Source organism: Umbelopsis ramanniana (assembly GCF_025399195.1).
Source record: "Umbelopsis ramanniana AG unplaced genomic scaffold K450scaffold_56, whole genome shotgun sequence".
In the NCBI taxonomy this organism is placed as follows: Eukaryota; Fungi; Mucoromycota; class Umbelopsidomycetes; order Umbelopsidales; family Umbelopsidaceae; genus Umbelopsis; species Umbelopsis ramanniana.
Genome location: NW_026252142.1, coordinates 135513 through 161631, shown reverse-complemented (window position 1 = coordinate 161631; position 26119 = coordinate 135513). Strand labels below are relative to the sequence as shown.

General features: G+C 44.7%; 14 protein-coding genes across 14 annotated transcripts; 7 read left to right on the top strand and 7 right to left on the bottom strand.

The window, feature by feature from the left end:
• K450DRAFT_254524 (uncharacterized protein) lies at window positions 1-1744 on the top strand. Its single transcript, XM_051591220.1, has 7 exons — window positions 1-29; window positions 88-215; window positions 273-423; window positions 485-739; window positions 817-918; window positions 981-1401; window positions 1466-1744. The coding sequence occupies exons 1-7, from the start codon at window positions 24-26 to the stop codon at window positions 1612-1614; spliced, it is 1212 nt and encodes a 403-aa protein (XP_051441986.1). The 5' UTR covers window positions 1-23; the 3' UTR covers window positions 1615-1744.
• Window positions 1745-1750: 6 nt separating this feature from the next.
• K450DRAFT_254517 (uncharacterized protein) lies at window positions 1751-2961 on the bottom strand. Its single transcript, XM_051591219.1, has 3 exons — window positions 2781-2961; window positions 2566-2712; window positions 1751-2499 (listed from the first exon to the last, which is right to left on the bottom strand). Exons 1-3 carry the CDS (start codon window positions 2881-2883, stop codon window positions 1874-1876), a joined length of 876 nt encoding a protein of 291 aa, XP_051441985.1. The 5' UTR covers window positions 2884-2961; the 3' UTR covers window positions 1751-1873.
• A 71-nt stretch (window positions 2962-3032) lies between these two features.
• K450DRAFT_254516 (uncharacterized protein) lies at window positions 3033-3717 on the top strand. The gene is made up of 4 exons (XM_051591218.1): window positions 3033-3183; window positions 3250-3299; window positions 3367-3501; window positions 3573-3717. The coding sequence occupies exons 1-4, from the start codon at window positions 3080-3082 to the stop codon at window positions 3614-3616; spliced, it is 333 nt and encodes a 110-aa protein (XP_051441984.1). The 5' UTR covers window positions 3033-3079; the 3' UTR covers window positions 3617-3717.
• Window positions 3718-3735: 18 nt separating this feature from the next.
• On the bottom strand, window positions 3736-5794 carry K450DRAFT_254513 (uncharacterized protein). The gene is made up of 8 exons (XM_051591217.1): window positions 5374-5794; window positions 5156-5304; window positions 5065-5097; window positions 4961-5009; window positions 4723-4880; window positions 4126-4657; window positions 3980-4063; window positions 3736-3913 (listed from the first exon to the last, which is right to left on the bottom strand). Exons 1-8 carry the CDS (start codon window positions 5485-5487, stop codon window positions 3899-3901), a joined length of 1134 nt encoding a protein of 377 aa, XP_051441983.1. The 5' UTR covers window positions 5488-5794; the 3' UTR covers window positions 3736-3898.
• A 585-nt stretch (window positions 5795-6379) lies between these two features.
• Window positions 6380-9089, top strand: K450DRAFT_254506 (uncharacterized protein). The gene is made up of 7 exons (XM_051591216.1): window positions 6380-6549; window positions 6610-6712; window positions 6780-6948; window positions 7036-7054; window positions 7127-7287; window positions 7465-8155; window positions 8236-9089. The coding sequence occupies exons 1-7, from the start codon at window positions 6401-6403 to the stop codon at window positions 8765-8767; spliced, it is 1824 nt and encodes a 607-aa protein (XP_051441982.1). The 5' UTR covers window positions 6380-6400; the 3' UTR covers window positions 8768-9089.
• On the top strand, window positions 9090-10187 carry K450DRAFT_254504 (uncharacterized protein). Its single transcript, XM_051591215.1, has one exon. It carries the CDS (start codon window positions 9412-9414, stop codon window positions 10153-10155), a length of 744 nt encoding a protein of 247 aa, XP_051441981.1. The 5' UTR covers window positions 9090-9411; the 3' UTR covers window positions 10156-10187.
• A 565-nt stretch (window positions 10188-10752) lies between these two features.
• K450DRAFT_254501 (uncharacterized protein) lies at window positions 10753-12190 on the bottom strand. The gene is made up of 3 exons (XM_051591214.1): window positions 11964-12190; window positions 11473-11890; window positions 10753-11386 (listed from the first exon to the last, which is right to left on the bottom strand). The coding sequence occupies exons 1-3, from the start codon at window positions 12111-12113 to the stop codon at window positions 10791-10793; spliced, it is 1164 nt and encodes a 387-aa protein (XP_051441980.1). The 5' UTR covers window positions 12114-12190; the 3' UTR covers window positions 10753-10790.
• Window position 12191: 1 nt separating this feature from the next.
• Window positions 12192-14667, bottom strand: K450DRAFT_254496 (uncharacterized protein). Its single transcript, XM_051591213.1, has 4 exons — window positions 14258-14667; window positions 13391-13834; window positions 12835-13140; window positions 12192-12773 (listed from the first exon to the last, which is right to left on the bottom strand). Exons 1-4 carry the CDS (start codon window positions 14349-14351, stop codon window positions 12472-12474), a joined length of 1146 nt encoding a protein of 381 aa, XP_051441979.1. The 5' UTR covers window positions 14352-14667; the 3' UTR covers window positions 12192-12471.
• On the bottom strand, window positions 14668-16473 carry K450DRAFT_254490 (uncharacterized protein). Its single transcript, XM_051591212.1, has 2 exons — window positions 16346-16473; window positions 14668-16048 (listed from the first exon to the last, which is right to left on the bottom strand). Exons 1-2 carry the CDS (start codon window positions 16380-16382, stop codon window positions 14985-14987), a joined length of 1101 nt encoding a protein of 366 aa, XP_051441978.1. The 5' UTR covers window positions 16383-16473; the 3' UTR covers window positions 14668-14984.
• Window positions 16378-17081, top strand: K450DRAFT_254484 (uncharacterized protein). The gene has a single exon (XM_051591211.1). The coding sequence runs from the start codon at window positions 16678-16680 to the stop codon at window positions 16927-16929; it is 252 nt and encodes an 83-aa protein (XP_051441977.1). The 5' UTR covers window positions 16378-16677; the 3' UTR covers window positions 16930-17081.
• A 192-nt stretch (window positions 17082-17273) lies between these two features.
• K450DRAFT_254481 (uncharacterized protein) lies at window positions 17274-19241 on the top strand. The gene is made up of 5 exons (XM_051591210.1): window positions 17274-17549; window positions 17622-17799; window positions 17856-18056; window positions 18136-18671; window positions 18736-19241. The coding sequence occupies exons 1-5, from the start codon at window positions 17339-17341 to the stop codon at window positions 19005-19007; spliced, it is 1398 nt and encodes a 465-aa protein (XP_051441976.1). The 5' UTR covers window positions 17274-17338; the 3' UTR covers window positions 19008-19241.
• A 1084-nt stretch (window positions 19242-20325) lies between these two features.
• On the top strand, window positions 20326-23101 carry K450DRAFT_254476 (uncharacterized protein). The gene is made up of 4 exons (XM_051591209.1): window positions 20326-20437; window positions 20517-20570; window positions 20645-20704; window positions 20795-23101. Exons 1-4 carry the CDS (start codon window positions 20338-20340, stop codon window positions 22981-22983), a joined length of 2403 nt encoding a protein of 800 aa, XP_051441975.1. The 5' UTR covers window positions 20326-20337; the 3' UTR covers window positions 22984-23101.
• On the bottom strand, window positions 23069-23992 carry K450DRAFT_254472 (uncharacterized protein). The gene is made up of 3 exons (XM_051591208.1): window positions 23519-23992; window positions 23336-23447; window positions 23069-23278 (listed from the first exon to the last, which is right to left on the bottom strand). The coding sequence occupies exons 1-3, from the start codon at window positions 23691-23693 to the stop codon at window positions 23155-23157; spliced, it is 411 nt and encodes a 136-aa protein (XP_051441974.1). The 5' UTR covers window positions 23694-23992; the 3' UTR covers window positions 23069-23154.
• Window positions 23711-26056, bottom strand: K450DRAFT_254470 (uncharacterized protein). The gene is made up of 5 exons (XM_051591207.1): window positions 25489-26056; window positions 25324-25425; window positions 24885-25263; window positions 24704-24805; window positions 23711-24609 (listed from the first exon to the last, which is right to left on the bottom strand). Exons 1-5 carry the CDS (start codon window positions 25807-25809, stop codon window positions 23768-23770), a joined length of 1746 nt encoding a protein of 581 aa, XP_051441973.1. The 5' UTR covers window positions 25810-26056; the 3' UTR covers window positions 23711-23767.
• Between the last annotated feature and the right edge of the window lie 63 nt (window positions 26057-26119).

Here is a 26119-nt window from a genome sequence, read left to right as displayed (position 1 = left end):
CTTTTAACCCCACTCTACCCCCGATGAAGGTAACGCATTGTGACGTACTATCGTTATACATTTCTGTACTGACCATGGCGCTACTAGCTCATAAAAAAGTCCATAGAGAAGGACAAGTCGGGATACGTAACGCTGTACCCCGAAGAACTGGAGGATATGTGGCATGTCTACAACTTGATACAAACCGAAGATCAGCTCAAAGCAACCACTATAAGGTGAGTACATTACGAGCAGAGTGCATGTACAAAACTGCCACTGACATGGCTATACAGACGGATACAGTCAGAGAGTGCAACTGGCTCTAGCTCAAGTCAAAGAGTGCGATTGACGCTTACTATAGTCGTGGAGACAGTAGACTTTGATCCCCAAGCTGGACTGCTACGTATTAACGGGCGAGTCTCCAGCGAAAGCCAATATGTTAAGGTAAGGAACTCCCTATGGGATTTGCTCGTAGGTACCTTTGCTGACTCAAGTTATAATGCAGATGAACAGCTACCATACCATAGATTTGGAACTCAATCGTAATTTTACGCTGTTCAAAAATGAATGGGATACTATTGCTCTGGAGCGTGTGGAGGATGCTTGTGATATCACCAAACAAGCTGATGTAGCTGCTATTGTCTGTCAAGAGGGTTTGGCCAACGTATGCTTGGTAACACAGCATATGACCATCGTGAGGCAACGAATTGAAACACCCATTCCACGCAAGCGAAAGGGATCGGTCACCAACTACGAAAAGGTCAGTTACTGCGGTCTACTTTCATAGTCTAAAAGTCGTCCGACTATATTTATCTTACTTCCAACATGGTGTTGTAGGGCCTAGGCAGATTTTACGACCAAGTCTATCAAGCCTTACTGCGGCATGTCAACTTTGATGTTGTCAAAGGCATTATCATAGCCAGTCCTGGATTTGTAAAGGTAGGGTGGATTAAATGCTCTTGTATTGAAGGTGTGGAGTGATGCTGACTGCTATGGTATAGGACCAATTATATCACTATATATTTGATCAAGCTGTCAAGACTGACAATAAGATGTTGATGGAAAATCGGCCCAAGTTTTTGCTGGTGCACTGTTCCAGCGGGCACAAACATTCGCTTCAAGAGGTGATGCAAGATGATTCCGTCAAGGCCAAACTTGCTGATACGAAAGCTGCTAGAGAAGTGGCAGCACTTGATAAATTTTACGTCATGCTTAACAACGACCCCGACCGAGCGTTTTATGGCTTCAAGCATGTTGCCAAAGCCAACGAGAGAGGCGCGATTGGAACACTGATGGTTACAGATGCTCTGTTCCGGTCGGCAGATATTGCTACGCGAAGAAAGTATATTGAACTGGTGGAGGGAGTCCGTGCATCTGGTGGCCAAGTCCTTGTGTTCTCCACACTCCATGTCTCTGGCGAACGTAAGTTATTATTGACAAATATGCCGAGCCAAACATAAGGTTAACAATGCGTTGCATATTATAGAACTTAATCAGCTTACGGGTGTAGCTGCTATTCTAACCTTCCCACTTCCGGATATTGAAGAAGAAGACGAGGAGGAGGTGGCGGAGGAAAATGATGACACCCAAGCCAATTCAGATGAAATGGATGTAGCAGACGATCTTGGATTGTAGACAGGTTCAATCATGACATAGAGTACTATTGATAGATTGCATTATGTTACCATGTATATTTAGACTATTCAAGTGAGTTTAACTTTTATTTACGGTTCAGCTCTAAAGTAAAAATAAGGAAGGGACGGGGGAGATGGTTTTTTTTACGTAATATGTACACAGATAACTTTCAATAAGGATCAAGCAAAAGTTGAAAAAGATACAATGAGGAGGGGGTTGAGGATTAGGTAATGTGGTGACTTGCACCGTGGCGTCATGTTTAGGCATCCATCATTTCATCTTTGATGCTGACGGAGAAGACGCTGTCCAGTCTTACATCGGAGTCGACCATATCGAGGGTGGCGACTAACTGACTTGGTGAAGAGAAGTCCGAGTCCATATCATCGATATCGTCGTCAGGTATAATGATGGATGGTAATGGGGAGTCTCTCTGGCGTGGTGATATACAGTCTGTCCGAGAGGCGGTGGATTTTTTCTTCATCCGCATGAACTCTCGGGCGGATTCAAAGCAATCGGAATTAGCGGTGGGTGGTAGAATACACATGGCATTTTTGCTTAGCTGCTGAACGTTGGGCTGAATAGCGACTTGCGTGGCCATAGCGGCTTGTGCGGCGGCATATTGCAAAGCCAGATTAGCGTCGACGGCTTCCAAAATCTCAGCTTCCCACAGGCCCATCTCGTAATCAACCAATCCGAAAGGCTCCAGTTTGTCAGCCCACGTAACCAGCTTATCTCTTAATTCAAAAAGATATTCATTGCTGAGTCTCTCTATTTCACTTCCCGCGTCGTTTCGTTGGGCAAGTGCGTACAGCCAGCAATTGTTCAGGCCGGTCCAAAACTGCTCTCGGTCAATAGCGTTGTATGGGTGATCGTCTGACGTCAAACCTATTAAACATTCCTAGGTGTCAGCTGGAAATAGACGAACGGCATCCATGCGAACGGTGCATTTACCGAGCTGTTCGCAATTATCCACAACGCCAGACGTAGCGAGACTGAGAGTCTCAAAGCTACTTCTCAAATTCTTTTGCTCAACGTGGTCCAATGTCTTCTTCAATTGCTTCTGTATTTCTTCAAACGTTGTCACTTTCGTCCGAGTATCTATTGCCAGCGAGGGCTATATGAGTGTGTGCATTCCAGGCCATGTAGTGGGTTTACTGAGTTTTTACCTGTGTGTGACTTGGACATGGTGGTACTATTGTTAGAAGAGGTGGTATTGTCGGTGGAGGTTGTATTAAGGAGATCGACTTCTGGTATTTCGTTGGTGTTCATTTTAGAAGGGTGGATGGCAAGTGGTGGTCATTAACGAGGACTTTTCTTTCCGAAGCTTTTTGACTCTTCTCCAGGAACTTGTCACGGAAAGATTGATAAAAAAAAAAAAGGGTAAGGCACGTGATGTCTTGATAACTAAACCCAATCCTTAAAAATCCAATGCAGACAGTGGGAGTAGCTGACAAACTGTTAACTCATGGCCAAGCATCATCCTGATTTGATTTTTTGCCGCAAGCAACCAGGCATTGCCATTGGTCGTCTCTGCGAGAAATGCGACGGTAAATGCGTCATTTGCGACAGGTAAGTTTGCCAAAGAGTTGTTGTTCCTCGCTGATCCCGCAGATCCTAACCTGTAATTTCGATCAGTTACGTGCGACCAGCTACACTTGTTCGAATCTGCGATGAATGCAACTTTGGTACGAATTTCTTATCCTTTTTATTTTTACTTAAACACCAACGCTGGTACTAACCGATTGTCAATAGGTTCATTCCAAGGTCGATGTGTCATTTGCGGAGGTCAAGGCGTGTCAGACGCATACTACTGCGTAGGCTGCACGCGGTTGGAGAAAGACCGAGAAGGATGTCCAAAGATTATTAATCTTGGGTCTTCCAAGACAGGTAAGCCTTTTTATGAGACAGTCTATCCATTTTCAGTCTTCTATTCTAAACATTCACCTTTCATCCATTAGATCTCTTTTACGAGCGGAAAAAATTTGGGTTCAAGAAAAGATAGCCTTAATGGTTCAACCAACGGTTTACTGTGGTTGAACACCACCCTCTCATACAGCAAAAAAGCATTCCAAGTCTGTTTTTAATATACGTCTTTTTTAAAAGTCGTCGACCACCCTCAATTGTAGATTTTTTTTTATCAAAAAGTTGAAATATTTTTGACAATGTGAATAATATAACAACGCTATCGTACATCATCAATCAAATGCTGTTTAATTCAAGTATTTTCTTGCTTTTAAAATACCATGTTTTTTTAAAGCTATACCGTCATATGAACTGTGTTTGCTTAGAAAGCATCATACTGCGCAAAAGGATGTAAAATTAGACCAATGGCATGACATTAAGAAACAATGAAAACGAGACTCACAAATGAATCTAAGCCTTGACCGACTTCCCAAAGTGACAAGCCAACACCCCAATCTTCAGCCAAATGAATTCTGTTCTTGATGTACTGCAGGGATCCAAGTATAAGTACACTCACATGTACCTCACTCTTCGTCTTGATCAACTTACCTTTGGAGTGGGGAACCACACAGTAGGACCCTCAGTCAATCCATCATCCTCACTAATGGCTACCCAGTGTTCTTCTGCTTCCTTGTCCCAGACCAAATCAAGGCTGGAGCCTTGTTCATGCATCTCGCGAAGCAGCTCAATAACGGAGTTCATGACCTTTGGTTGAGGGGTTTCGCCTTGCTGGTAAGCCATGCCAAACATGTTGATACCAACGAGGAGTTGATGGCGGTTCTGCTCATTTGTCAAGTGTTCAATGTTATCTTCAATCCAGTCAATGGGGGATGACGGGCCACCTGCGTAACTACCGCTGGAGTAATCGTAGCTCATCAAACTGAAGCGATCCACAAACTGAGCCAAAACCTTGAATGCATCCGGTGACATGATTTCCTTTGAGACATCGTCACGAACCGGCGGGAGGACCGAGATGAGGACTCTATTGATTTGATGCAGTTCCACGCTAAGCTTCTGAAGGAACGTGGCGAAAAAAGACGGGTATCCGCATTCAAGTACAACACCATCAAAGGCTTGCTTCCTTGAAATCCAATGTCAAATCAGTCTCAATCGATGTGAATGCTAGATCTCCCCTAGTAAACTTACTCTACTTCGTGAGAAATCATATGTGCGAGTTTACCGGCCTCTTGAGGACTCTTGACAAATTCTTGAAGATGTTCGCGTGTCCAGCCTCGGAATTGAAATCGAGGAACAATTTTACCGACTTTACGATTATCGACTATATCTCTAACTTCATCCATCCACTAAAAGCAGGATGTCAGGTAAGCATGGAAGATCTGTAGGCTGTGTAAAATATAAAAAAATAAATACGAAGGTGACTTACACCTCTGTCAACATCATGACCGCCGTTCAACACAAACTCGCCGTTGGATCTATGAGGTTAGGGTTAGCGTAGGGCTAGGCTGCCGGCTGTAGCAAACAACTTACCCTCGCTCAACGTAATACCAGACAGGAGAAACACTGTAATATGGGGTTAGTTGTTGGCTTCCATTGTCTGGGTCATACCGTAGGCACTTACAAGTCAAACTTTCCCTTGAACTGCTTGACAACGTCATATCCGTGGTTGTTCCACGGCGTAACATACGCCAAAGTGTCGCCACCGCTAAAGTGCTTAACATGGGCGTTTTTCTCATCGTATTTATGGGGATCAGCTAACAGAGTGTCGATCTAGAAATGTTCGTCCCATGGTTTAGTGAGTGTTGTAGCTGGACTTTGACATGAGATGTTATAACCCACCGAGAATCCCGAAGATGGAGTCAGTACGAATTGACCACCGTGACTGTTGGCTGCCTCATGGGCGATGGCGGCAAGAGGAGCCAGTAGCAGGGACAATAGCTTGAGACCGACCATGACAATAGCGTAAGAGCTTAGCAGTAGGGATGCCAGATTTAGCCTACGTTTTCAAATGGCGCCCTGCACGTTTTTCACCAACTCAGCCAATTTGCCCAGCTACCTTCAGCTTGGCATCCATCCTACCGAACACATTGGGGTCCGACTAACGGTTGTAAAAGAAGCGACCGCAAGTCAATATTGAAGAAGTCTCGTCGATCCGAGCAGGCGGGAAGGTTCCATTCGGACAACCCAGCACGCGTTGGCCTGTAATTTACCCAAATCGGCAATTCTCTTAGTAATAGCGACAAATCTGGCGTTAATCCACCATTCTTTGTGGGGCATTTATTGACCGGCAACCATGCCACGGCAAGCTTTATCATCAAAAGATTTGAGAGAAGTGTGCCGTTCACGTCCGTCAAGTGCGGGATTTCGGTAAACTCTGAATTGGGGGGGGGATCTTGCCGCATTGGTCACCCAAGTTCTTGGAATATTCAATGTAAATGTGCGATTTTTCTAGAATACATTACGTAGCGTGGGTGACACTCGAGAAGTCACTTTAATGCGTACAAATCTCAACCGACCAGGGTGATGATGGATTCTGAGGTCCGTCCTGGAACAGGCCCAGGTACTGCTGCACTTTGAAAGCTTGGCAGCTCCAAAGCATGGACACTTCACTTGAAGAAGATCAGCAGGATAGCAGCCAGGGTATTGGTTTCTCCGCAGTATGGCCCACAGCACAAGCAGGTAGAATGGCCGTCAATTCGGCTCAATCGCCCGAATGGGCTTGAAAACACCACCACGGTGATTCAATTTACCGTGGGCTCAACATTAACCCGATGAAATAATTTTTTTTTCCCTCTTATATAAAGATCGGATCATAGTGCGCGCTTTAGCTTTGTTTTTCCATTCACACACATATATACTGGATCGAATGACATCAGAGAAAGAAAGCATTAGCCCGACAGAAGTCGAATCGCAAACAAAAGCGCCTGTCAAAGGATCTCCTCCTCCAGACCGAGTCAATCCATTAGAAAACTGGGAACGTCCCACGGGATGGAGGTTCTACTTGATTTATGTTGGGTAAATGTCTGTCAACCTATTGCATATCTACGATGTATACTAAGTGTTCCCATTTTTCAGCCTTGCCCTTTGTGTTCTGTTAGCATCTCTGGATCAAACCATTGTATCTACAGCATTACCTAGAATTTCTTCAGACTTTAATTCAGCTTACGAGATTGGATGGGTAAGCTTGTGCCATGAAAAGAACGTGTGTATTGTTCCATCTATTAACTCACATCTGTTTCTTGAAGGTTGGTGTCGCATATATGCTTACAAACACATGCTTCCAACCCTTGTATGGTAAATTTGCAGACATCTTCGGTCGAAAGCCTGTCTTCTTGTTCGGTGTTACGGTTTTCTTGATCGGAAGTATTGTGTCTGGAGCTGCTCAAAGCATGACCATGTTGATTGTTTTTCGAGGTATGTAAGCGTCAATGGGTGTGGGAATATGGATGGGGTCGTACAGGCAAAACAGCCATTAACGTTCTTTGTGATGATGGTATATAGCTGTTCAAGGTATTGGAGCGTAAGTACAACAAGTATACCTTGTGATGACACTTGGAATGGAATCAGTAATGGTGCCTTTCTTATTTTATAGTGGTGGTATGATTAGCAGTGTGATGATCATCGTTTCGGATCTTGTATCACTCCGCGATCGTGGCAAATACCAAGGCATTATCGGCGCCAGTTTCGGTATTGCTTCCGTCATTGGACCCCTTATTGGAGGAGCATTTACCGATCATGCTTCTTGGCGATGGTGTAAGTATTCTATGGTTCAGTCGGTGTGCGTCCGATCAGTCGGTTATGGCTGAAGCAAATGAGATAAGGATGGCGCTCGAATTTTCAACACCGTCAAATTCTTTTGATCCCCCCCCCCTTTTTATTTTCATTGTCCACTTCCATTATGCGAACTCCGGCTAATTCATCTACCATTAGGCTTTTATGTCAATATACCCTTTGGTGCAGCTACGATCTTCATCATCATCGTCTTCCTTCATATGCCTCGTCCCAAGGACTCTATGAAACACAAGTTGGCAAGAATCGATTACATTGGATGCGTCTTCTTGATTGCTTCTACCATCTTAATTTTGTTGCCATTGCAATGGGGTGGCAACCAGTATGCATGGAACAGTCCAGTGGTCATTGCCCTTTTCTGTGTAGGAGGATTTCTACTCATTTGTCTCATTGCCATTGAAGGATTCTACGCAAAGGAACCTCTGTTGCCTGGACGCATCTTGAAGCAGCGTTCTGCCATGGCCATTTGTGCTGTCCAATTCTTCTTTGGTATGAATTTCTTTGGAGGTGCCATTTATTACACACCCATTTATTTCCAAGTGGCAAGAGGCGACAGCGCGACATCAAGTGGTCTTGAAATGCTCCCACTCATCTTGGCGGTCGTGGTTTGCTCTACTGGTTCTGGTCTTATTGCAACTTACACTGGCCATGTCCGTCCCCTGGTATGGATCGGTCTTGCCATCCAATGTGTTGGTGGTGGCTTATTGTCTTTATTGAAGATTGATTCCAACCGTGGCGAATTGATTGGTTATTTACTGGTGATGGGAGTTGGATGTGGTCTTACCATGCAAACCCTTCTCCTTTGCGCTCAAAGTTCCGTCCCAGCCAGAGAGTAAGTCCTTGCCATATGGCGCCTTTTTTTAAAGTATTGCTTTTTTTCAGCTGCTGACCTCAATCTTCTGTTTTATTTAGCATTGCTGTCATCACCGCCATCACTAGTTTCTTCCGTACCGTTGGTGGTGTGTTTGGTATCGCTATCTTTGGCAGTTATTACCAAAACGTCCTTGCTACCCAATTGGCGACCCTCAATCTTAACATATCGGCCACCGCTTTGGCTCAAGATTTCACCCTGGTCAAGACCTTACCCGCCGCCACGCGAACTGAAGTCCAAGAAGCCTTTGTTTATGCCTTGGATAAGATGCGAATTTTGATCGTCCCCTTTGCTGGCGTTGCATTCTTCATCAGTCTGTTCATTGAACATCATGAACTGCGAAGACGCCCTTCCATCAAAGCCCAACAGCCAGAGACACTGGTTGTCCTTGATTCAAGAATTGAAAATGAAGTGGAAGATACTTCCTCTGAAAAAGAAGAGTCCACTGAACAAGAGTTTGCTCATGGTGAAAAGGAAGAATCTGCTGAAAAAGATAACACCTCTATGAATCTGGATGACCCCTCCACTGTGGATGACAAAAACCAACCTGGCACAGTAGCTGCCGCCCATTAGGCGCGTTCATTGAGAAAGGTCGGTCCGGGACATCAGGAAAATAACCATTTCATAGAAAACAGCCCAGCATACTCCCAGTAATTATTTCCGAGCAAGGAGTAGTGAAAAAAAAAAAAAGCTAGCTCTACTTCATTTATTTTTTCTTCAACTCCTCGCCTTGCATTCACTCACACCTATCTATCACTGTAATATTACCTATAATGCATGCTGCATCATCGCTTGATGGAGGGAATTAAATACTTCATATTCATACTTAATAAAAATGACCCACCCCGCATTCAGAATGTCGATTCTTTAATGATCATGTTTTCAATCTGCTCTGCTTGGTCGCCATTGAAATAGCTCACGCCACCGATGGCGACAATACAGGAAGGAAGATAAGTTGGGAAGCCAACAATAAACAGAGCGATGAGGTATCTAACGATGTGTTTACATCCTTGTTGTTATTTAGCATTCTGACGGTTGATGCACATTTTCATTAAGATTAACAGCAAAGTTTGGCGCAATGTTCGCCAATAGAACCGCCAGTCCAAACAATGAGAAGGACAAAAATGGATGGCCTCCATTATTTAAAGCGATTGGTTACCCACCATGGGTTGAAACTCTCGTTCAACATACTGTGAATATTTATTATATCACGCAGCATGCTCTTCAAATCCATTGCCAGCTTGTCTGCCATCGCCTCCCTCGTGGCAGCTGACAACTTGTTTCCTCCCGGCCATACTGTCAACCGCAACAGTCTTGCTGGATTGAACATTGATCCCCCGGCCACCGCCAACTTGATAGGTGCTTACTATGCCAAGGGTATCCGATACCACGAGTGTGTGCCCACGCACCCCGTGCATCTCAAATGGTACAATGTCCAAACCACGGCTACTTTGTACGACCAACCCAACGTTGACAATGCCATTGAAGTCGCTACCATGTCATTTGCCCCTATGAACTTGACCAAGACGGAAGTCAATAGTGAAAGCCGATACCCTGTGTTCTACAACCTGAAGGACGGATCCTTTGCTGTGCTTGGCAACCCCAAGAACACCACCCGCAACATGGGTCACCATGATGAATCGTACATTGATGACCATATCACGCCTGTCGTTCATACGTCGGATTCCGGTGCCTGGAAGGACGTTCAATGGATTGTCCGGGCCAACTCCAGTCAATCTGCTCCTCCTCCCGAAGACCTCTGCACTGAAGCTGGTGCCCTTCTCCTCCGTCCCTATGAGGCCATGTACTTGTTCTTCACTGATTCTGAACCCCACTCTTATCCTTCTTTGAGAGTGGGCAAAAAAGAAGCTGGCGGCCAAAAACCCACCGGCCAAAATGAAGCTGCTGCTGACGAACCTGCTGGCAACGCTGAGGTTGATGCCGACGAGATGGAGGCTTAGAGTGAATATTAGACGTGTGTAATTGTAGACTTGGCTTATGATGCGTCAATGTGGGACGTTTCATTAGAAATAAACATCGAAGGAGTTTTGTTTGTCATTCAGGATATTTGGGTTATTATGCATTCTACATGAGAACGTCACAGCGTGGGAAACTGGCCCTGCTTGGATTGAGAGCGATGGATGGCACAGCGCTCTATGGCTAGATGAAGTTGACTTTATTGCCTGAGGTGTGGCCAGCTAATCTCTATCAACCCATTTTTTTTTTCATGCTTGCTGGCATTATTATGCAGAGTCGAATACATGCCTGAGAACAGCAGATGTGACATCGGATGAGGTCGGAAGCAAGCCTATAATCAACACCTGGCCTTCCAAAGGATCGTGCTTGACGGACAATTCCGGGTCGACGAAGCAATGGTGACCCTCAAGGATCTACCAACTTCAACTTATTCCATGCATTGCATTTCTTTGACTATGTTCAGGATTTATTAACGAACCTTATAGGATCAAGAGAGTTATATACAAAATCTAGAGAGATAGCTATTTACAGGCAGATGAGTTGAGATCCGTTTTTTTTTTTTTTCAGGTTTGGATGCGTGCAACTGTGGCGTGTGAAACATGGGGTCCACACATGAGATCTAGTAAAGTTCGGTTTCGGTTAGGTTGGAGACAGGGTAGTTTTCCATGACAGCATCGTCCCGGCTGAGGGCCAGGAAAGCATCCGTGCCGTAACCCTCCATTGAAATCAAGTTCAAATCACCACCAAAGTAGCGGGCAAGCAGACGGGCAAATCGAAGACCTCGTTTGGAGTCAAACTCCACTTGGGCGTCGTCTTGGTCGTGGTCTAGAAGAGCTTTGTGGTGGGGATTGATATGGTATCGCCATGCACTGTGCATCTCACGAGCAGAAATACCGCCACCTTCATCGGATAATCGAATGGTCACATCCTCATGACCTTTCACGAGCGTCAATTTCACAGGAGCGGTTTTTTGGTGCTTGATGGTCGCGGTCAACGAATTGGTCAACAGCTCGAATAAAATGCGGTGAAGGTGGGCCGGGACATAGGTGGTAGACAGATTCGGGTACTTGCATACCAGTTGGACTTGAGGGGCTGTCACGTTATGCGTCTCAGCACAGTAGCGTTGAGCTTCTTGTATGGCATTTTGGGCCACTTTGACGGGATCGATTTGCTGCACCAAGTTATGGCCCTTGTCATGTAGACACAGATGTTCACCTGACACAAAGATGAACCAAGCGGAGATTAATATGATTATCATCAAAGGGTTCCAAGATGCATTTCCCAAAAAAAATAATATTTACCGATCAAGAGATTCACACCCACTCCAAGGCCGTTGCATTGATCCAAGAACCCTTGTACTGCATCTTGGGCCCGTTCGTCGCCTTGGGTTTCTGTCAATAGACCGTGCCTGAGACGTAACAGACTGCCACATTGCCGACGCCGTAAAGTACGGAGCACCTCTAGAAACTGACTGGACTCCATCTCGGTAGAAGGTACGGAAAGGCGAGTCAGAAGTTGCGTATCGGATACGTAGCGGTTGGCTACTGTTTGCATGGCTGGCGACGTGGTGGCAAGAGGATGTGCGTGCAACATCTTGAGCATATGGCCGTAGCGTATAGGGAGTTCTGAGCAAAGGAATTCTGAAGGGATCTTGATAGCTGGCGAAGGGGTTTGACGAGTTTTATTCACTTGTTTTCCGAGAATGTACAAATGCTTCAACTGCCCACAAAAAAAAAAAAGAATGAGCCACCTGTCATGCAAAGACGTCCAAATCCATTGCATCAACCCTTACCGATACACGAGTTTCTTTGGCCGTCCATAGTCGATTGAGGATATCTTGTGGTATAGCTTTTAGTACGGAAGTGGAGCCTACCATGGTGAAGAGAGGAAGAAAAAGACAGTGTGGGGAAAAACTGAGGGGTTTATATTTTAAATACAACATCGCACCCCGCGTCAGTCAGTAATTCAGAATGTGTCATCTTCAAAGCGCTTTCAAATTTCCCCTCAGCTAATCATCAAATGGACTGATTTGAAGTCCCGCTAACCCACATGTTCTGCGGTTTTGAAAACGGAGCGTTTCCACTTTATACTGACTGCATGTAATACAAAAAAAAAAGGGCGTGTACAATGAAAGTAGATTGGAGCAAGCAAAGAAAATGATACAGAAACGAACAAAGCAAAACATGTTGGGATTATATGTCATGGGGTGCTACCCAAAAAATAAAAGAATAGATGGGATGTGAATGGTGAGTGGGTGGGTTGGTTGGTTCGTCAATAGATGGTTAGTTTCTACAATAAGCTCAGTATCGCATAGCACCGGGAGCAGCATTAAGTGGGGCTGTGGGAGCCATGGACATAGCCATAGCGTTCGTACCAGCCGGTGGTGGACGCTGTTGTTGTAACAGGTTTAATCCAACCATACCATTTTGCTGTGCAACCGCACAATCCTTGTGAGCTATCAGCAGCGTCTTGAGGTTGATGATTTCTTCTCTCAGCGCATTGGCCTGCAGTTGCAACTGTTCGTTATCATTGGTCAAGTATTCCACCTTGGCTTGAAGGTTATTGAGCCATTGCTTCTTGCGCTGGCGACACTTGAGAGCAGCTGGGAAGGAAAAAGGTTTAGTCCAGGTGGTGGCTGTGTGCGAGAGGGGGTATCTACTCACCTTGTCTATTTCTCTCCAAAAAGTTCTTCCTTCTTTCATCGTCATCGGTATCCTTAGAAGCCTTTCTTCGAGATTTATTGGTATTGGAGTGAGATTGTTCACTGGTTTGGCTGGTACTATCTTCTGTGGTGTCATCGAGCGTTTTTCGTCTAGCCCGTTTGTGAGGCGGTGAAGTCGATTGACCATAGTTGTTTTGGTCCATTCCCGCCATGCCCATGTTCATCATATTTTGTCGTTGCATCATGTACATATCTGAGGCGGCTTGGCCAGGCATGGTGTTGGATGTAAAGAGATTACCGTTCATGTCTGTGTGCATAAATGGGAGGATATCGTTAACTAAGAGTGCCATGATGGGGTGGTGGCAACCGGTTGTAAATGTGAAAGAGAGAGATAGAGAAAAAGCGAGCGATGACAGAAAGGATAAAAAAAAAAAGGCTCGTACAAGGATAGAATGGGGGGCAAAAGCAAGATAGGTTTTGTTTAAATACAGGAAGGGGGGGAGAGCCAAATTTGCTATGGGTTGCCAAAGTGAAATATCGTGAAAATGGATCCTTACCTTGATACTGAGCAGCTGGCTGTTGAGGATTAGTACTAGTCCCATAAAGTGAATTGGGTGTCATGCCTTGAAAAGAAAATGCTCCAGGCACATTTGAAATAGAGCCAATTCTATTATTGGTACCGAGTTGTTCACCGTCCACTGCTGAAAAAGTAGAATCAGCAGGTCGTTGCAACATGGAAGGTGAAAGAGGTCCTGATCTTAGTGAGTCCCAAGCAAATTGTTCAGCCATGTCTTTTGGGAAGATGCCTTTGGAAAGCACATTAGGGCTTGGGCTGGCAATGGAAGCCGCCGGTGGCAAAACCAGTTTCGGTGCGGCCTTTGCTCCTTCGGCCTCTTGGTTATTGCTCCTGGAGGATGCTCCAGAGAAGCTTTGCTCGAATGGATTAGGTTCTTGATCCAGTTTGGTTGTTACTGGTAGATCAGGGCTTTTGACAGCTTCGTCTGTAATGCAATTGGATTGGGAAGGTTAGCACGATACAATAAACACCTTGAAGTGCTAATTGGAAGAAAGGAGGGAAGAAAAAAAAATTGGATAGTTCGCGCTAGTAGTTGACAGGGCAATGTGCGTGGATGGAGAGGATATTAGATCGGTATAAGGCTCCCTAAAAATTGGATCTCTCATTGTTGTTGCAGATAATCTTGAACTCAGCGTTGGTCGATAGACCATGAGCGAGTGGGGGAGACTGACATGGGAATGATGTTGATTCTTTAAATGCGTGTGGTTGAATACAATGGATGTTGATGTAATGAATTGCTGTTGTGCGATGGATGTTGGGGGGGGCGGCTGTAATGTGCATGGTGATCCCTTCCCTTGGTTTCTATATTAAATAAGCAAATGGACTGTAGAAAAAGTATTTTACGTACCCAAGGTAGCAGCATTTTGTTCAGTCGGTTTTGCAACGGTGGATAGAGTAACGGTGTCGGTTGAGGTGTTGTTTCTGGCAGACCTTCTCACCATGGTGTTGTTGAAAGAAGGGTAGTTTGAATATTTTTTTTTTTCTTTGTAATCCAGCCAAGTAGCTATATTTATCCGGCTATTCGAATTTACCGATAGAGCAAGTGGGCCAATAATTTTTTTGTGATAGTGAATCCTTAAGTCTAGACTACCAGTATGGGGTTGGCAAGTCGTGATAGTTGCTGAGGAAGGTATGAAGCTACTGGACTGCTGATTCCAGGATTCTTTTTGGGCAATGTGGAAATTCTGTAACAAAGGCTTAACTGAAAGCAGTTGAACACCACGAGTTGTTTATGAATGTTCAAGTGTAAATGTTTGGCTAATTGGCAAATGGCAAAAAACCAATGAATGCGATAATTATTTGATTGGGGGAACACTTTCCAGATAATAATTGGGTTCAAGTCGGGTCCAAAATATTGCCAAGCAGGTCCCACAGACTCCGACAGCGACGTCATAGAGGCAGCTCCCAAAAATGGACTGACAATTGGGACTTCTCGGTCACACAAATAGGAAATCCAGCCAACAAAGATTTTGGCCCAGTTGGTTTCGAATCCTCTAATAACAAACAATACACGAACGAATAGCTTAAATGAAACGTTGTTACAATATGAAAAAAAAAAACATAACTAATACTAATTAAAGAGAAGCAGGAAGATATCCATTTGCATAGCCAGTCGCAGCTGCAATGGCTGTAAGGGTGCCGACTGCCAGCAGGGTCTTGAGAACAGGTTTGCCTTTGGCTTCCGTTCGACTGACTTTGGCAAGAGGCAATTCATCTTCTTCACCAATCGAAAGTAGGGTGACATCTTGGTCCACAGGGCGCTTGCGCTTTTGTCCTCGATGAATTTGATCGTTATTTCGTGTCTTGTATTCCTTCAAATCTTTGTATACCTCGACAATCGATTGATCTTGCTTGGTTTGCAGAGCAGTGAAAAAGTGGCCCAAGGACATCTTTTCATTTTCCTCAAACCTGGTAGAAATGCTGCACAAGTCATCCTCAAGGTCGTCAAGAGCTTGAAGGGATCGTTGGTAGTCTTCACGTGTATATACAAGTTTGTATTGGGATTCCGCAATAGACGCCTCCAGGGCTTTAACAATATACTGTAGTCGTTTACACTTTGCTTGGGCTTTTCTCTTTGGTCCGTCATGGAGGAGGGCTTTAGAAGAAGCAATGCTGCTCATGGAAGTACGCTTGTTTTCAGTGACGGCTGGTTTTTTCTCAGGAATGACCACGGTTGCTGCTGTGTAGGTGCCTGCGGAGGTTGGAAATGGCAACGTGCTTTGAGGAGATTCGCCTTCTGTGGTGGCAGAGCGACTTCTATCGACCAGTGACTTGTCCATATAGTTGTTATTGTAGGAATCTGATGGTTCGGTCGACTTAGGCTGGGGCATAGAATATTCATAACCGGCGGCTTCCAAGTCCTGGATCGACAACCCTGACTTTTCGTAATAATCGTCTTCGTCATCTGATGCTATTTTACTAGCTGAACGTTCTCGGAGCAACGGTCCCTCGTTTTCATCTTCGTCTTCATCCACAGATTCAGGAATATCGGCGCTGATGGATGACAGTTTCTCATAAGCCACCACAGCTTCTTCAAATTGACGCCAGGTGTCTTTCATTTGGGTATTCTTGGATCGGATTTCGGTTTGTAGATCAAGGATCAACGAGTCGAATCGCATAGCCTTCTCTCTCCTCAGCTCTGGCAAGTATAAACAACAATGGAGACAGGAAAAGATGGATGACAAAGGAAAAAGTGAAATAGAGGAAAAAGGGATAATCGGTCAGCTATCAGTTCACTCCACACACTGGACATAGATGATGAGAAAAGTTTTCAAGAAGTTTGAGCTGAGCTATTCGCTTTGAATTGGTGAAAGGTGGATCGAACGAGCTTAAAACTGCGATAGCACAGGAGGTCGCAGGGGCAAATACTACGATGGTTGCCACTAACTGACATTCCCCATGTCTAATGCTAAATTTGGAAGAAATGAAGGCTCACCATCAATCTGGTTTCGAATAGCTTCGGTTACTTCCATTATCTCCTACTGCAATTATACTATTGGATGAGGGCCGTCAATGGTAGGAAACACGAAAACAAAAATGCCAGCCTTTTTTTTTCATGGTGCGATAAGCTGCGCCTGTGACTGGCTGACTGAAATCATGAGGTCAAAGGAGTCTTGTGAGTTTGTTTCGGTGGTGGCCATCGAACTCAAAAACATCAGAGTACGTGAAGCAAAAATATAGATTGAAGGACGTAGTCTCCTTGGGAAGTGGTATCTTTAGAAATGACAACTTCATGGATACCATGCAACTCTTTTGTGAGACGCAGTAATGAAAAATAAGCATAATCCCCAAGTTTTTATCACGATATGTGGTCGCCAAATGAACAATCTGGCCAGATCCTTTGCTTATCACTCACTTGGAGTTAAATGTTTTTTTCTCCTCTTTATCATTTACAAGCCGGTAATGAAGAGAAAGGAATTTAAGGAAAATAGACATATGGAAATTTTTGGGACATTTATTCCTCACATAAAGTTTAAATTACTTTTGAACATAGTCGTGGTGTGCGATAGCGTTGGCTGACGGTTATTATGAAGTGATTGCTCCATAGCTGGCAGTTGTTGGTGCCAGATACTACTTGCAGCGTTGTGCCTCGCATTGACATCTCTCACCTATTATATGAAATGATAGCCTGCCCTGTACCTTCCTTTCAAGCAGTCTGAACAATTAAATGGGATCCATAGAGCACTGTGGAAGGTTAGTTAGATATAATTATAACAGCACGCCAGCCAATATCGTACGAGGTCTGGTTTACTAAATATCGACTGACAATTGTTTCCTCCCAACGGACACAATAACCGATTGCAGTACACGTGATTATTTCAACTTGATAATTTTTATACCGCTTCCCGATTGAGTTAAAGACCAAAAAAAAAAAAGGGAAGCTGGTTGACTTCTAACATCTTCCTATTAACACCTTCGTTCCCATTCAATGGCCGTTTCCAACCAACTTGAATCCGCGTCGGAATACGATATCATTGTCATTGGCGCTGGAGTGGTTGGGTGTGCCGCTGCCAGAGCATTCGGTACTGATGGTCGAAAGGTACTCCTTATTGAACGAGACCTGAATCAACCTGACCGGATTGTGGGAGAGTTACTACAACCAGGAGGTGTCAATGCTTTGCGTCAACTTGGAATGGAAGGTAAATTGGGTTGGATGGTTTGACCATGGTGTGTCATCCCGCCTTATTCATTGATCATCTCTTTTTGTTCAGACTGTATTGAAGGAATAGATGGCATTCCTTGCTATGGCTATGGTGTCATCAGAAACAAAGAGGTTGTACACATTCCTTACCCGGTCGACGAGACAACTCAGCAAAAGTCTGTTGGAAAGTCTTTCCATCATGGTCGATTCATCAACAACCTTCGCAAAGCTGCCAAAAGTACAAAGAAGTAAGTGAGTTTCTTTTCTTAACTCTAGAGAACCAGTTGCACTAATTCCGTTACAGTGTTACTGTTTTAGAAGCGACCGTCACCACTCTCATCAAAGAGGAAGAAGAGGATACTGTAGTTGGTGTTGTAGCTCTCACCACAGATCGCACCGAGATCAGAGCCTATGCTCCGCTCACCATCGTGGCCGACGGACTGTTTTCAAAATTCCGCAAAGAGATTACTGACCTCACTCCCGATGTTCGATCTAATTTTGTTGGGTAAGATACTTTTCAGTCGTTTGGTTTCCTCACTTCATGTTGCATTGAGGAAACGTATATTCACGGCTCAATTTTCTAGGTTCGTTTTGAAGGACCTTGTCTTGCCCTACCCTCAACATGGGCATGTTGTGCTTGCAAAGCCATCCCCTGTACTGCTCTACCAGATCAGCACCCACGATACCCGCATTCTCATTGATGTCCCAGGAAAACTTCCTAGTGTCTCCAACGGAGATCTAAAGCGTTATTTGCAGACAGTGGTGGCACCAGAGCTACCAGAAGATATAAAGACCAAGTTCATGGAAGCATTGGAAACCGAACGATTGAGGTCTATGCCAAATGGATGGCTTCCACCTTCTCCTAACAAGAGTGCTGGTATGATTGTCCTTGGAGATGCCATGAATGTTCGACACCCACTTACAGGAGGAGGCATGACAGTGGGATTGAGCGATGTGGTATCGCTTGCTGACTTACTGTCAAAGGAAAATATCCCATCGTTAACTCAGCAGGAGCTGATAAGTAGTAGCATGCAGACTTTCTACTGGAGAAGAAAGAATTATTGTGTCGCCATCAACGTTCTCGCCATGGCTCTGTACGCTTTGTTCTCCGCTGGTGACAGTGAGTGTATTTGGTTGTTGCTTTGGTTGTAGTCCATATAGGTTGATTAACACTTTGATTCTAGACGAAGATTTGGAAATTCTGCAGCGAGGTTGCTTTGGGTACTTCCAACTTGGTGGAGAGTGTGTCAACGGTCCAGTTGGTCTGTTGTCTGGTCTTATCCAGCGACCTATGGTCCTGGTGTATCACTTCTTCTCCGTTGCCCTCTATTCCATCCATCTCAACTTCAAGCAAGGTTCCTGGGCAGATGTGCCCTATAATATCTGGAAATCCTTCACTGTATTGTACACTGCATGTGTTGTCATTTTACCTTACCTTCTTCGTGAAGCACGCTAGATCCTTCTTGTCACATTTTTTTTTTAAAGTTTTGCATTTTTTCTTCTTCCTTTCATTGGTCGCTTGTTCGAATATATTACAGTCTGAATCATTTAATACAAAATACACTACATTTACATTATAGTAATAATGAATAGCCAAATATTTGTCCTTGTTCACAGCATGAAAGGAAAGATTTTTGTTCTGTTTTGTTGTCGATGAAATATGCTGAATCTCATAAATTATCAACGGTTTACTGTATTCTCAAGTGTTGCATTGGCAATGGAGCGGTAGCCACCGGTGGTGGTAAATAGCGTATCAGAGAAAATTCTGCGAAAGATAAAATTTTCGTTCGAACTGGTTGTACTTAATTGACCGAGGACATGGGGTTTTCCCGTCAAAGGATTGGAATATAACATCCTCTTATCGTTTTTTGATTATACAGGCTTCTCTTTCTACCATTTACTTTTTTCGTACGTCCTCTGACCTTGCTTTTCCACGGGCCAAGGTAGCATGATAATTCGATCCATTTTGGTAGCGACGACCTGCTTGTTTGCGCTAAATGCTGGTCAGTACATAAGACAAATTCCTGGGTTTTGTTTCCTGCTCCTTAAAAGTTGCGTTTTTGCTAAACATTAACCCAAAAAAATATACTCTCTCCCCAACCCCATCCAGCGGCGGTATCGGTGGAATCATTACCACAGGAAATGAGGGAAAATCTATGTAACAAGACTAAGTCAACTTGTAGTGGTTCGTGCAATAATAGAGTCAAAGAGGTAACATGCAATGTGGATACCTTGCATTGGAGCTGCAAGTGCAATGACGAGCATCAAAAAATAGCAAGCTATGGGTTTCCCATACCGCTTAATCTGTGTCTATTGGATCGCCAAAATTGCACACGAAATTGTGAACATTTGGGAAAAGCAAACCATATGAACCAAGTATGCCATCAACAGTGTGACTTCAGCTTCCCATGCGGCACAGAGAAGGCCCCGACGGATGAAAATAATGGAGCAGCCAACTTCTTCAATAATTCAGCCATTGCAAAACGACCGGCGGCACCAACGAGTGGAGCCGACGCCAAAGGTTCCTCCATGTACGCTCTTCATGCCGCTCTGGCTGGAGCCGTTCTGCTATTTGGTTCAGGAATAACGGTGCAATAAACAGTAATATAGATTTTGACATACTTGCCGGCCCTCTCATAATTATAACTATTAATATAAAGTGAGATTATAACTAGAAAGAAATTATCTCTCCTCTCAATTTGATTTTTAGTAAAAAAGAGGAACAATGGAAATTCACACTGCAGCCGGTGGCTTAGCTTCCACCCTTCTTCCTCCACTGGTTCGATATGCTACGGTGTACCATTGCATGTCGTTACCGAGTACAAGCCCTAACATTAAAGCCCACCTTTCCTTTAAAAGGGCGCTGGTACTCTACTGCTACCGATGGTAAGATTGTTGGCATCTATTGAATTTTCTAGTCGTGGCAGAGCGGTGAATTCGAGACTGACGACTTTTTCGAGTATAGATTTCACTGTAGCAAAAACAAGAAATATTGGTATCATTGCTCATATCGATGCCGGTGGGTTGTCTATGAATTTATTATGGCTCGTCAGAGAAAACAGCGTCTTAAAATGCCTGCACTTTGTACGTTAGGTAAAACAACCACCACCGAACGCATGTTACATTATGCAGGTGTAACGCGAAAGATTGGAGGTGAGTGATAGTTTTTTGTTGCGGTCAGGCTCATGCTTATGACATAGGTTGACCTTCAGTATACTGAAATTCTCTCCTTGCATTGTGTAGACGTCGACGATGGTGATACCGTCATGGATTATCTAGCCGCGGAGCGAGAACGAGGCATTACCATCAACAGCGCAGCCATTACTTTTGGTTGGCGTGGACATCGCATTAACTTGATCGATACACCAGGTCACGTAGATTTTACTATCGAAGTAGAACGTTCTGTGCGTGTGCTGGATGGTGCTGTGACGATTTTGGATGGTGTCGCTGGCGTAGAAGCGCAGACACAGACGGTATGGCATCAAGCGGATCGATATAACGTTCCCCGTATTGCCTTTGTCAACAAGATGGATCGCATGGGAGCTGCCTTTGGTCGCACTGTACGTGAAATTCGAAGCAAACTTGGTGCACGGCCTTTGGTCGTGCAAATTCCTGGCCCGATGGATGAATCATCCACAGGTATGGCCAGTGTAGCTGATCTCGTTACTATGGAATTACTGCAGTGGGATGAATCAAGCAAAGGGTCTACCATTCAACGAACTCCTTTGACGGAAGGCCCCATTTATGAAGAGGCCGTGCGCGGGCGTACGGCTTTGGTAGAATCTCTTGCCGAACTAGACGAGAACATTGTCGAAATCTTCTTTGACGAAGCGGACGGCGATCACATGAAAGTTTCGGCAAACGATATTAAAAAATCCATTCGACGAGTCACCATTCAAGGCACCGCGGTTCCTGTGCTCTGCGGTGCCGCTTTTAAAAATATCGGTGTGCAGCCTGTTATGGATGCCGTGGTCGACTACCTCCCCAGTCCATTGGATCGACCCAATGCGATTGCCACCCTCAACAATGGCGCCAAGACGGAGATTGCATTGAAAGAAACTGGAAAACTTGTAGCGCTGGCCTTCAAAGTGTCTCATGATCCTCGTCGAGGTGCATTAGTCTTTGTACGAGTGTATTCTGGAAAGTTGAACGACCGATCGACCATCTTCAATACCACTACCAACACCAAGGAGCGTGTTAATCGATTACTGCAAATGTATGCGAAAGACGTCGAGGAAATTCCGTTCATATCGGCTGGTAACATTGGCGTCATTGTCGGTTTACGAGATACCCGTACTGGTGATACCATTGTCCAAGGCAACGACGCAGCAGCTATCAAGTCCAGACTCCAACTTAGCAGAATTGATATTCCTAGCCCAGTATTTTTCATGGCCATTGAACCGGCTTCAGTATCTGAAGAAAAGCCAATTGATGAGGCTCTGCGAAAGTTACTGCGAGAGGATCCATCGTTGCATGTATGGACCGACAGTGAGAGTGGTCAAACGCTGATCAGTGGTATGGGAGAACTTCACCTTGAGATTGTAAAGGATAGGCTTTTGAACGAATTCAAATGCAAGGCTGAGATGGGCAAGATGCGTATCAGTTATCGCGAAACCTGTCAGGGTGAGGCTGTTGTAGACCATATGTATGACAAGGAACTGCTGGGAAAACGTGTCCGAGCTGCATGCAGGGTTGCTTTGCGTCCGCTTGATGAAGAAGCTGACATGGATGCCGCTATTGAGGAAGGATGGACCAAGGAGAGTGGATGTTTGATTCAAGCTAGTGCTGATGAAGTCACAGACGCAACAGAAGACGAATCGCAACCTACTGCAAATCAAAATAACTCCATCAGTGAAGAAGAAATCAAAGATGCTGTCCAAACTGGTCTCCAGTCTGGCCTCTCTCGAGGTGCTTTGCTTTCATTCCCACTTACCCGCCTGCAAGTCCGAGCGGACAATATCCGCCTGTTCGGTGCCGACACCACGCCAGGTGCTATTGCTGCATGTGTGTCTCAAGCTGTGTACGATGCAGTCAAACAAGCTAGCCCTGCGCTTCTAGAACCCATGATGGAAGTCAATATTGAAGTCACTGAAGACCAAATTGGTTCAGTCGTTGGTGACTTGAGCGGCACGCGTCGTGGGCATGTCATCGGGCTAGAATCCGCCAAGTCGGATACCGTTCAACAAGAAATACATAGTGCCATCTACGCACCGCCTGATTCTGCCATGTCGGGTGGAGTTCATCATCATGAACATGCGACACAGAAAAGAGTCATCAAAGCCCACGTCCCACTCAGTTCCATGATTGGCTATTCCAGCGCTTTACGCAGCTTGACGGCTGGTAACGGGACCTTCTCCATGCGTGTCATAGGCTATGGCGATATGAGTCAGGATCGTGAACGAGCTGTCATCAAGGAGATTAAAGGCTATTAGAAGGTTTCGCCAATGAAGCGAATAATGCATTTACGACACTCATAGACCCAAAACGATTGTATTTACAATATCATAGAGCAAAAAGAATACACTGAATGATTTTAATATACAAGAGAATGTAGATTATAAATCTACTGTTTCAAATTACACTGCACTCGCTTGGTTTGATCGCTATGGTCGTAGACTGAGACCGAGAGATTGATTGAGCATGGTCAGTGTCATATCCAATTCATCGTATGCATGATTGTGCAGTTCGCGAATGTCGGGTGGCAATTTCTTGTTATAGAACGGTGGTCTGTACGCGTGCGTTAGTTTCAATGCAACCTATATCATGTCATCAACTACATCTTACCTTTCGTTGTATTGAGAGCGAAAGTAATGCAGTGACGTTAGATTTTTTACAATTTGATGCTCCACACCATGGTGCCGTCCAGCGGCTATCAGAAACAAAACCGTATTGGAGGCTACGAGTAATTTGGATTGTCAGTGCTTACTACGCCGCCTGGAAAGCAAGCAACGGTGGGACTGTCCTTACCGTTGTCAACTATAATCTTGAGATTGTCTACATCTTGTTCATGTCGGTGCTCGTCAAACCCTGCGCGGATCTTATTCCATACTATGCGTTTGTTCTTGGGCGATGGCCATGTTGCCATGGATCCAGCTCGAAGTAATTGCCTATGCAAAGCTCTTATATCGGCTGGCTTGAACATTGCACGCTGAACTCTATGAGTTCTGTTAGACTAGGGCAAGAAATTTAGACATTTTTTATTTTGATTGTATGACTTCAGTCCCTCTGGGAACGTGCAAACTCCGCAACGGATTGCTTCTTCACAACTTGACCGCGAAGACTAACGCTAGAGGCATCTCGGATCTTAACGGTTACATAGTCGCCCTTTTGAATTCCACTGCCATCTCCTTCCAAAAAGACCTTATGGCCACCATCGGTACGGCCGCTGAACACAGTGGTAACACCGTTCTTCACTTTGGGAACATCCGAGTCTACAAGCACATGCTGTTCTGATCCTATCAAAAGTTTGGTTTTGCCTTGCGCAACCCTGTGGAAGGTCTGAATGATCTCATTCAACCTACGGGCTTTGACGTCGTCAGGCACATTGTCAGTATATTTCCGATGGGCATGCGTTTTCTCCCGCATAGAGTAGGCAAACATGAAGGCCATGTCATATCCGACCTCTTCCATCAACGTCACAGTGTCCCGATGCTCTTCTTCTGTTTCATCGCAAAATCCGGTAATAAAATCACTGCTAATCCAGACGTTGGGTATAATTTTCCGCATAGTGTCCACGAGCTCTAAGTAGGCTTCACGCGAGTAGCCACGGCGCATACGACCGATCATGCTGGTGCTGCCAGATTGGATGGGCATGTGGACCGAGTTACAAATATTAGGTCGCTCAGAAATTAAATGTAATAGATCCACCGGAAAGTCTTTTGGATGTGGCGATGTAAACCGGATACGCATTTCTGGATTAATTAAGCTGACACGGTCCAATAGCTCAGTGAACCGAACTCCTCCAGCTTTACGTTTGTAGATGGTGTTAAATCCGGAATTACTCAGTTGTGAACCGATGTCGGTGCCATATACTGTTGTATCCGATGTGTCTCTATAAGCTGCATCGTGATGTGACGTAAAAAGGAGCAACAGAGGACCAGTTAGTCGAGTATTTCAGGTTTGAAACAATTTAGCCAGTGCACTCCCACTTACAATTGACATTTTGGCCAAGCAGTGTAACTTCTTTGACACCTTGTTCGTTGAGATATCTGACCTCATTAAGAATGGTTTCGATGGGTCGACTTCGCTCGTTACCTAGTGCAGTAGCATTTTTTTTAGCATCTTTTTCCTCCTAAAAGCTCACCCTACACGTGATGCATTGCATAACACTCACCTCTTGTAAAGGGAACAATGCAGAAACTACACATGTTGTTACAGCCACGCATTACAGACACCCAGCCACTGACGCTATCCTTATCCAAGCGCATGGGCATCACATCGGCATATGTCTCATCGGCAGAGAGCATGACATTGGCCACTCCGTCCTTGGTCTCGGCCAGCGAGATAAGATGGGGAATAGAACGATAAGCATCTGGACCGCACACAATATCAACCAGCCTGTCTTGTTCGAGTAGCTTTGATTTCAATCGCTCTGCCATGCATCCTAATACGCCAACCATGGGCGGTGGGTCCTTGTTCACTTTTGTTCGGTAATGCCGCAAGAACTTCAATCGTTCCCAAATACGAGTTTCTGCATTTTCTCGAATTGCACACTATAGAATAATGTGTATCAGCAAGTGATGGACATTTGGTGTGCAAACCCTTCAACTTACTGTCACTAAAAACACAACATTGGCGTCCTCTATGGTTGATGTTCTCACATAACCGGAATTAGTGAGGATGCTGTTGAGAATCTCCGTATCATTGAAATTCATCTGCAGTTGAAAAGTCATTAGACTAGAGGTGATATCCAGGCCATTTGTAACACCATATCGTACCTGACATCCATAAACTTCTATGTAAAATTTTCGACCACGACCCAAGCTTGGGCCAATGACATTGAGATAAGGTATTTGATCAGGGGATACAGCCGAGCCTGATAATGGCTCGAGTGATTGCGATGCATTTGCCTGAACGAGAAAATCTTGTAATGAAGGCGATCGATTGTCGAATACCAGCTTCCGCTTCTCCTGTGTTGGACGTTTGTGAGCCATTGAAGAAGCGGCTCTTGTGCATATGAGCTGATTGGTGTAGCTCCTCTGCGCCATTCTATATATTTCGAAGACGCTTGTTCTTGCTTTCATGGCCATGGGCTTCATGATTTCGCTTGACAGCTTGCTTGTGTCGATTGAAGAAAAAAAAAAAAATTGGGGGTCAGCGGTGATTTAAAATGCTCCAGTGAAGCGTTCAACCTGGTTGAGTTTTTAGTGACCCAAAAACTCTCGTTGACAACCTTTCGGCCAAAGGCAAAGAGAGTAGAGCAAAGCACAAGCGTGCATAGCCAAGGGAAATAGTTTCTAGAGAAAAATAATAATAGCATTGATTGAGAATGGTCCACCGTTAAGGAGGTTCCATCCAGTTTTTAAAAATAAAAAAAAATATAAAATGGAACATCTAACGTTTTTTTTT

What these genes read in the sequence shown, in the direction of transcription:
- K450DRAFT_254524 (XM_051591220.1), top strand. An exon ending in CCAGTCCTGGATTTGTAAAG is followed by an intron (nt 919 to 980) that starts GTAGGGTGGATT and finishes GCTATGGTATAG; the next exon opens with GACCAATTATATCACTATAT. An exon ending in ACTCCATGTCTCTGGCGAAC is followed by an intron (nt 1,402 to 1,465) that starts GTAAGTTATTAT and finishes TGCATATTATAG; the next exon opens with AACTTAATCAGCTTACGGGT.
- K450DRAFT_254517 (XM_051591219.1), bottom strand. Translation starts at nt 2,883, where the DNA reads ATGAACACCAACGAAATACCAGAAGTCGATCTCCTTAATACAACCTCC. An exon ending in CATGTCCAAGTCACACACAG is followed by an intron (nt 2,713 to 2,780) that starts GTAAAAACTCAG and finishes CGCTGGCAATAG; the next exon opens with ATACTCGGACGAAAGTGACA. An exon ending in GGATAATTGCGAACAGCTCG is followed by an intron (nt 2,500 to 2,565) that starts GTAAATGCACCG and finishes AATGTTTAATAG; the next exon opens with GTTTGACGTCAGACGATCAC.
- K450DRAFT_254516 (XM_051591218.1), top strand. Translation starts at nt 3,080, where the DNA reads ATGGCCAAGCATCATCCTGATTTGATTTTTTGCCGCAAGCAACCAGGC. An exon ending in AAATGCGTCATTTGCGACAG is followed by an intron (nt 3,184 to 3,249) that starts GTAAGTTTGCCA and finishes AATTTCGATCAG; the next exon opens with TTACGTGCGACCAGCTACAC. An exon ending in TCTTGGGTCTTCCAAGACAG is followed by an intron (nt 3,502 to 3,572) that starts GTAAGCCTTTTT and finishes TTCATCCATTAG; the next exon opens with ATCTCTTTTACGAGCGGAAA.
- K450DRAFT_254513 (XM_051591217.1), bottom strand. Translation starts at nt 5,487, where the DNA reads ATGGTCGGTCTCAAGCTATTGTCCCTGCTACTGGCTCCTCTTGCCGCC. An exon ending in CTCCATCTTCGGGATTCTCG is followed by an intron (nt 5,305 to 5,373) that starts GTGGGTTATAAC and finishes GAACATTTCTAG; the next exon opens with ATCGACACTCTGTTAGCTGA. An exon ending in TGTGGTTCCCCACTCCAAAG is followed by an intron (nt 4,064 to 4,125) that starts GTAAGTTGATCA and finishes GGATCCCTGCAG; the next exon opens with TACATCAAGAACAGAATTCA.
- K450DRAFT_254506 (XM_051591216.1), top strand. Translation starts at nt 6,401, where the DNA reads ATGACATCAGAGAAAGAAAGCATTAGCCCGACAGAAGTCGAATCGCAA. An exon ending in TTCTACTTGATTTATGTTGG is followed by an intron (nt 6,550 to 6,609) that starts GTAAATGTCTGT and finishes CCCATTTTTCAG; the next exon opens with CCTTGCCCTTTGTGTTCTGT. An exon ending in CAGCTTACGAGATTGGATGG is followed by an intron (nt 6,713 to 6,779) that starts GTAAGCTTGTGC and finishes TGTTTCTTGAAG; the next exon opens with GTTGGTGTCGCATATATGCT.
- K450DRAFT_254504 (XM_051591215.1), top strand. Translation starts at nt 9,412, where the DNA reads ATGCTCTTCAAATCCATTGCCAGCTTGTCTGCCATCGCCTCCCTCGTG.
- K450DRAFT_254501 (XM_051591214.1), bottom strand. Translation starts at nt 12,113, where the DNA reads ATGTTGTATTTAAAATATAAACCCCTCAGTTTTTCCCCACACTGTCTT. An exon ending in CCAAAGAAACTCGTGTATCG is followed by an intron (nt 11,891 to 11,963) that starts GTAAGGGTTGAT and finishes TTTTGTGGGCAG; the next exon opens with TTGAAGCATTTGTACATTCT. An exon ending in GGGTGTGAATCTCTTGATCG is followed by an intron (nt 11,387 to 11,472) that starts GTAAATATTATT and finishes TCTTTGTGTCAG; the next exon opens with GTGAACATCTGTGTCTACAT.
- K450DRAFT_254496 (XM_051591213.1), bottom strand. Translation starts at nt 14,351, where the DNA reads ATGGTGAGAAGGTCTGCCAGAAACAACACCTCAACCGACACCGTTACT. An exon ending in ACAAAATGCTGCTACCTTGG is followed by an intron (nt 13,835 to 14,257) that starts GTACGTAAAATA and finishes ATTGCATTACAG; the next exon opens with ACGAAGCTGTCAAAAGCCCT. An exon ending in GCCAGCTGCTCAGTATCAAG is followed by an intron (nt 13,141 to 13,390) that starts GTAAGGATCCAT and finishes TTATGCACACAG; the next exon opens with ACATGAACGGTAATCTCTTT.
- K450DRAFT_254490 (XM_051591212.1), bottom strand. Translation starts at nt 16,382, where the DNA reads ATGGAAGTAACCGAAGCTATTCGAAACCAGATTGATG. An exon ending in TATTCGAAACCAGATTGATG is followed by an intron (nt 16,049 to 16,345) that starts GTGAGCCTTCAT and finishes TATACTTGCCAG; the next exon opens with AGCTGAGGAGAGAGAAGGCT.
- K450DRAFT_254484 (XM_051591211.1), top strand. Translation starts at nt 16,678, where the DNA reads ATGAAAAATAAGCATAATCCCCAAGTTTTTATCACGATATGTGGTCGC.
- K450DRAFT_254481 (XM_051591210.1), top strand. Translation starts at nt 17,339, where the DNA reads ATGGCCGTTTCCAACCAACTTGAATCCGCGTCGGAATACGATATCATT. An exon ending in GCGTCAACTTGGAATGGAAG is followed by an intron (nt 17,550 to 17,621) that starts GTAAATTGGGTT and finishes CTTTTTGTTCAG; the next exon opens with ACTGTATTGAAGGAATAGAT. An exon ending in GTTCGATCTAATTTTGTTGG is followed by an intron (nt 18,057 to 18,135) that starts GTAAGATACTTT and finishes TCAATTTTCTAG; the next exon opens with GTTCGTTTTGAAGGACCTTG.
- K450DRAFT_254476 (XM_051591209.1), top strand. Translation starts at nt 20,338, where the DNA reads ATGCTACGGTGTACCATTGCATGTCGTTACCGAGTACAAGCCCTAACA. An exon ending in CATTGCTCATATCGATGCCG is followed by an intron (nt 20,571 to 20,644) that starts GTGGGTTGTCTA and finishes TTTGTACGTTAG; the next exon opens with GTAAAACAACCACCACCGAA. An exon ending in TGTAACGCGAAAGATTGGAG is followed by an intron (nt 20,705 to 20,794) that starts GTGAGTGATAGT and finishes TGCATTGTGTAG; the next exon opens with ACGTCGACGATGGTGATACC.
- K450DRAFT_254472 (XM_051591208.1), bottom strand. Translation starts at nt 23,693, where the DNA reads ATGTTCAAGCCAGCCGATATAAGAGCTTTGCATAGGCAATTACTTCGA. An exon ending in CAAGATTATAGTTGACAACG is followed by an intron (nt 23,448 to 23,518) that starts GTAAGGACAGTC and finishes AATTACTCGTAG; the next exon opens with CCTCCAATACGGTTTTGTTT. An exon ending in CGCTCTCAATACAACGAAAG is followed by an intron (nt 23,279 to 23,335) that starts GTAAGATGTAGT and finishes GCACGCGTACAG; the next exon opens with ACCACCGTTCTATAACAAGA.
- K450DRAFT_254470 (XM_051591207.1), bottom strand. Translation starts at nt 25,809, where the DNA reads ATGAAGCCCATGGCCATGAAAGCAAGAACAAGCGTCTTCGAAATATAT. An exon ending in TAGAAGTTTATGGATGTCAG is followed by an intron (nt 25,426 to 25,488) that starts GTACGATATGGT and finishes TTTCAACTGCAG; the next exon opens with ATGAATTTCAATGATACGGA. An exon ending in GCTTGGCCAAAATGTCAATT is followed by an intron (nt 24,610 to 24,703) that starts GTAAGTGGGAGT and finishes ATCACGATGCAG; the next exon opens with CTTATAGAGACACATCGGAT.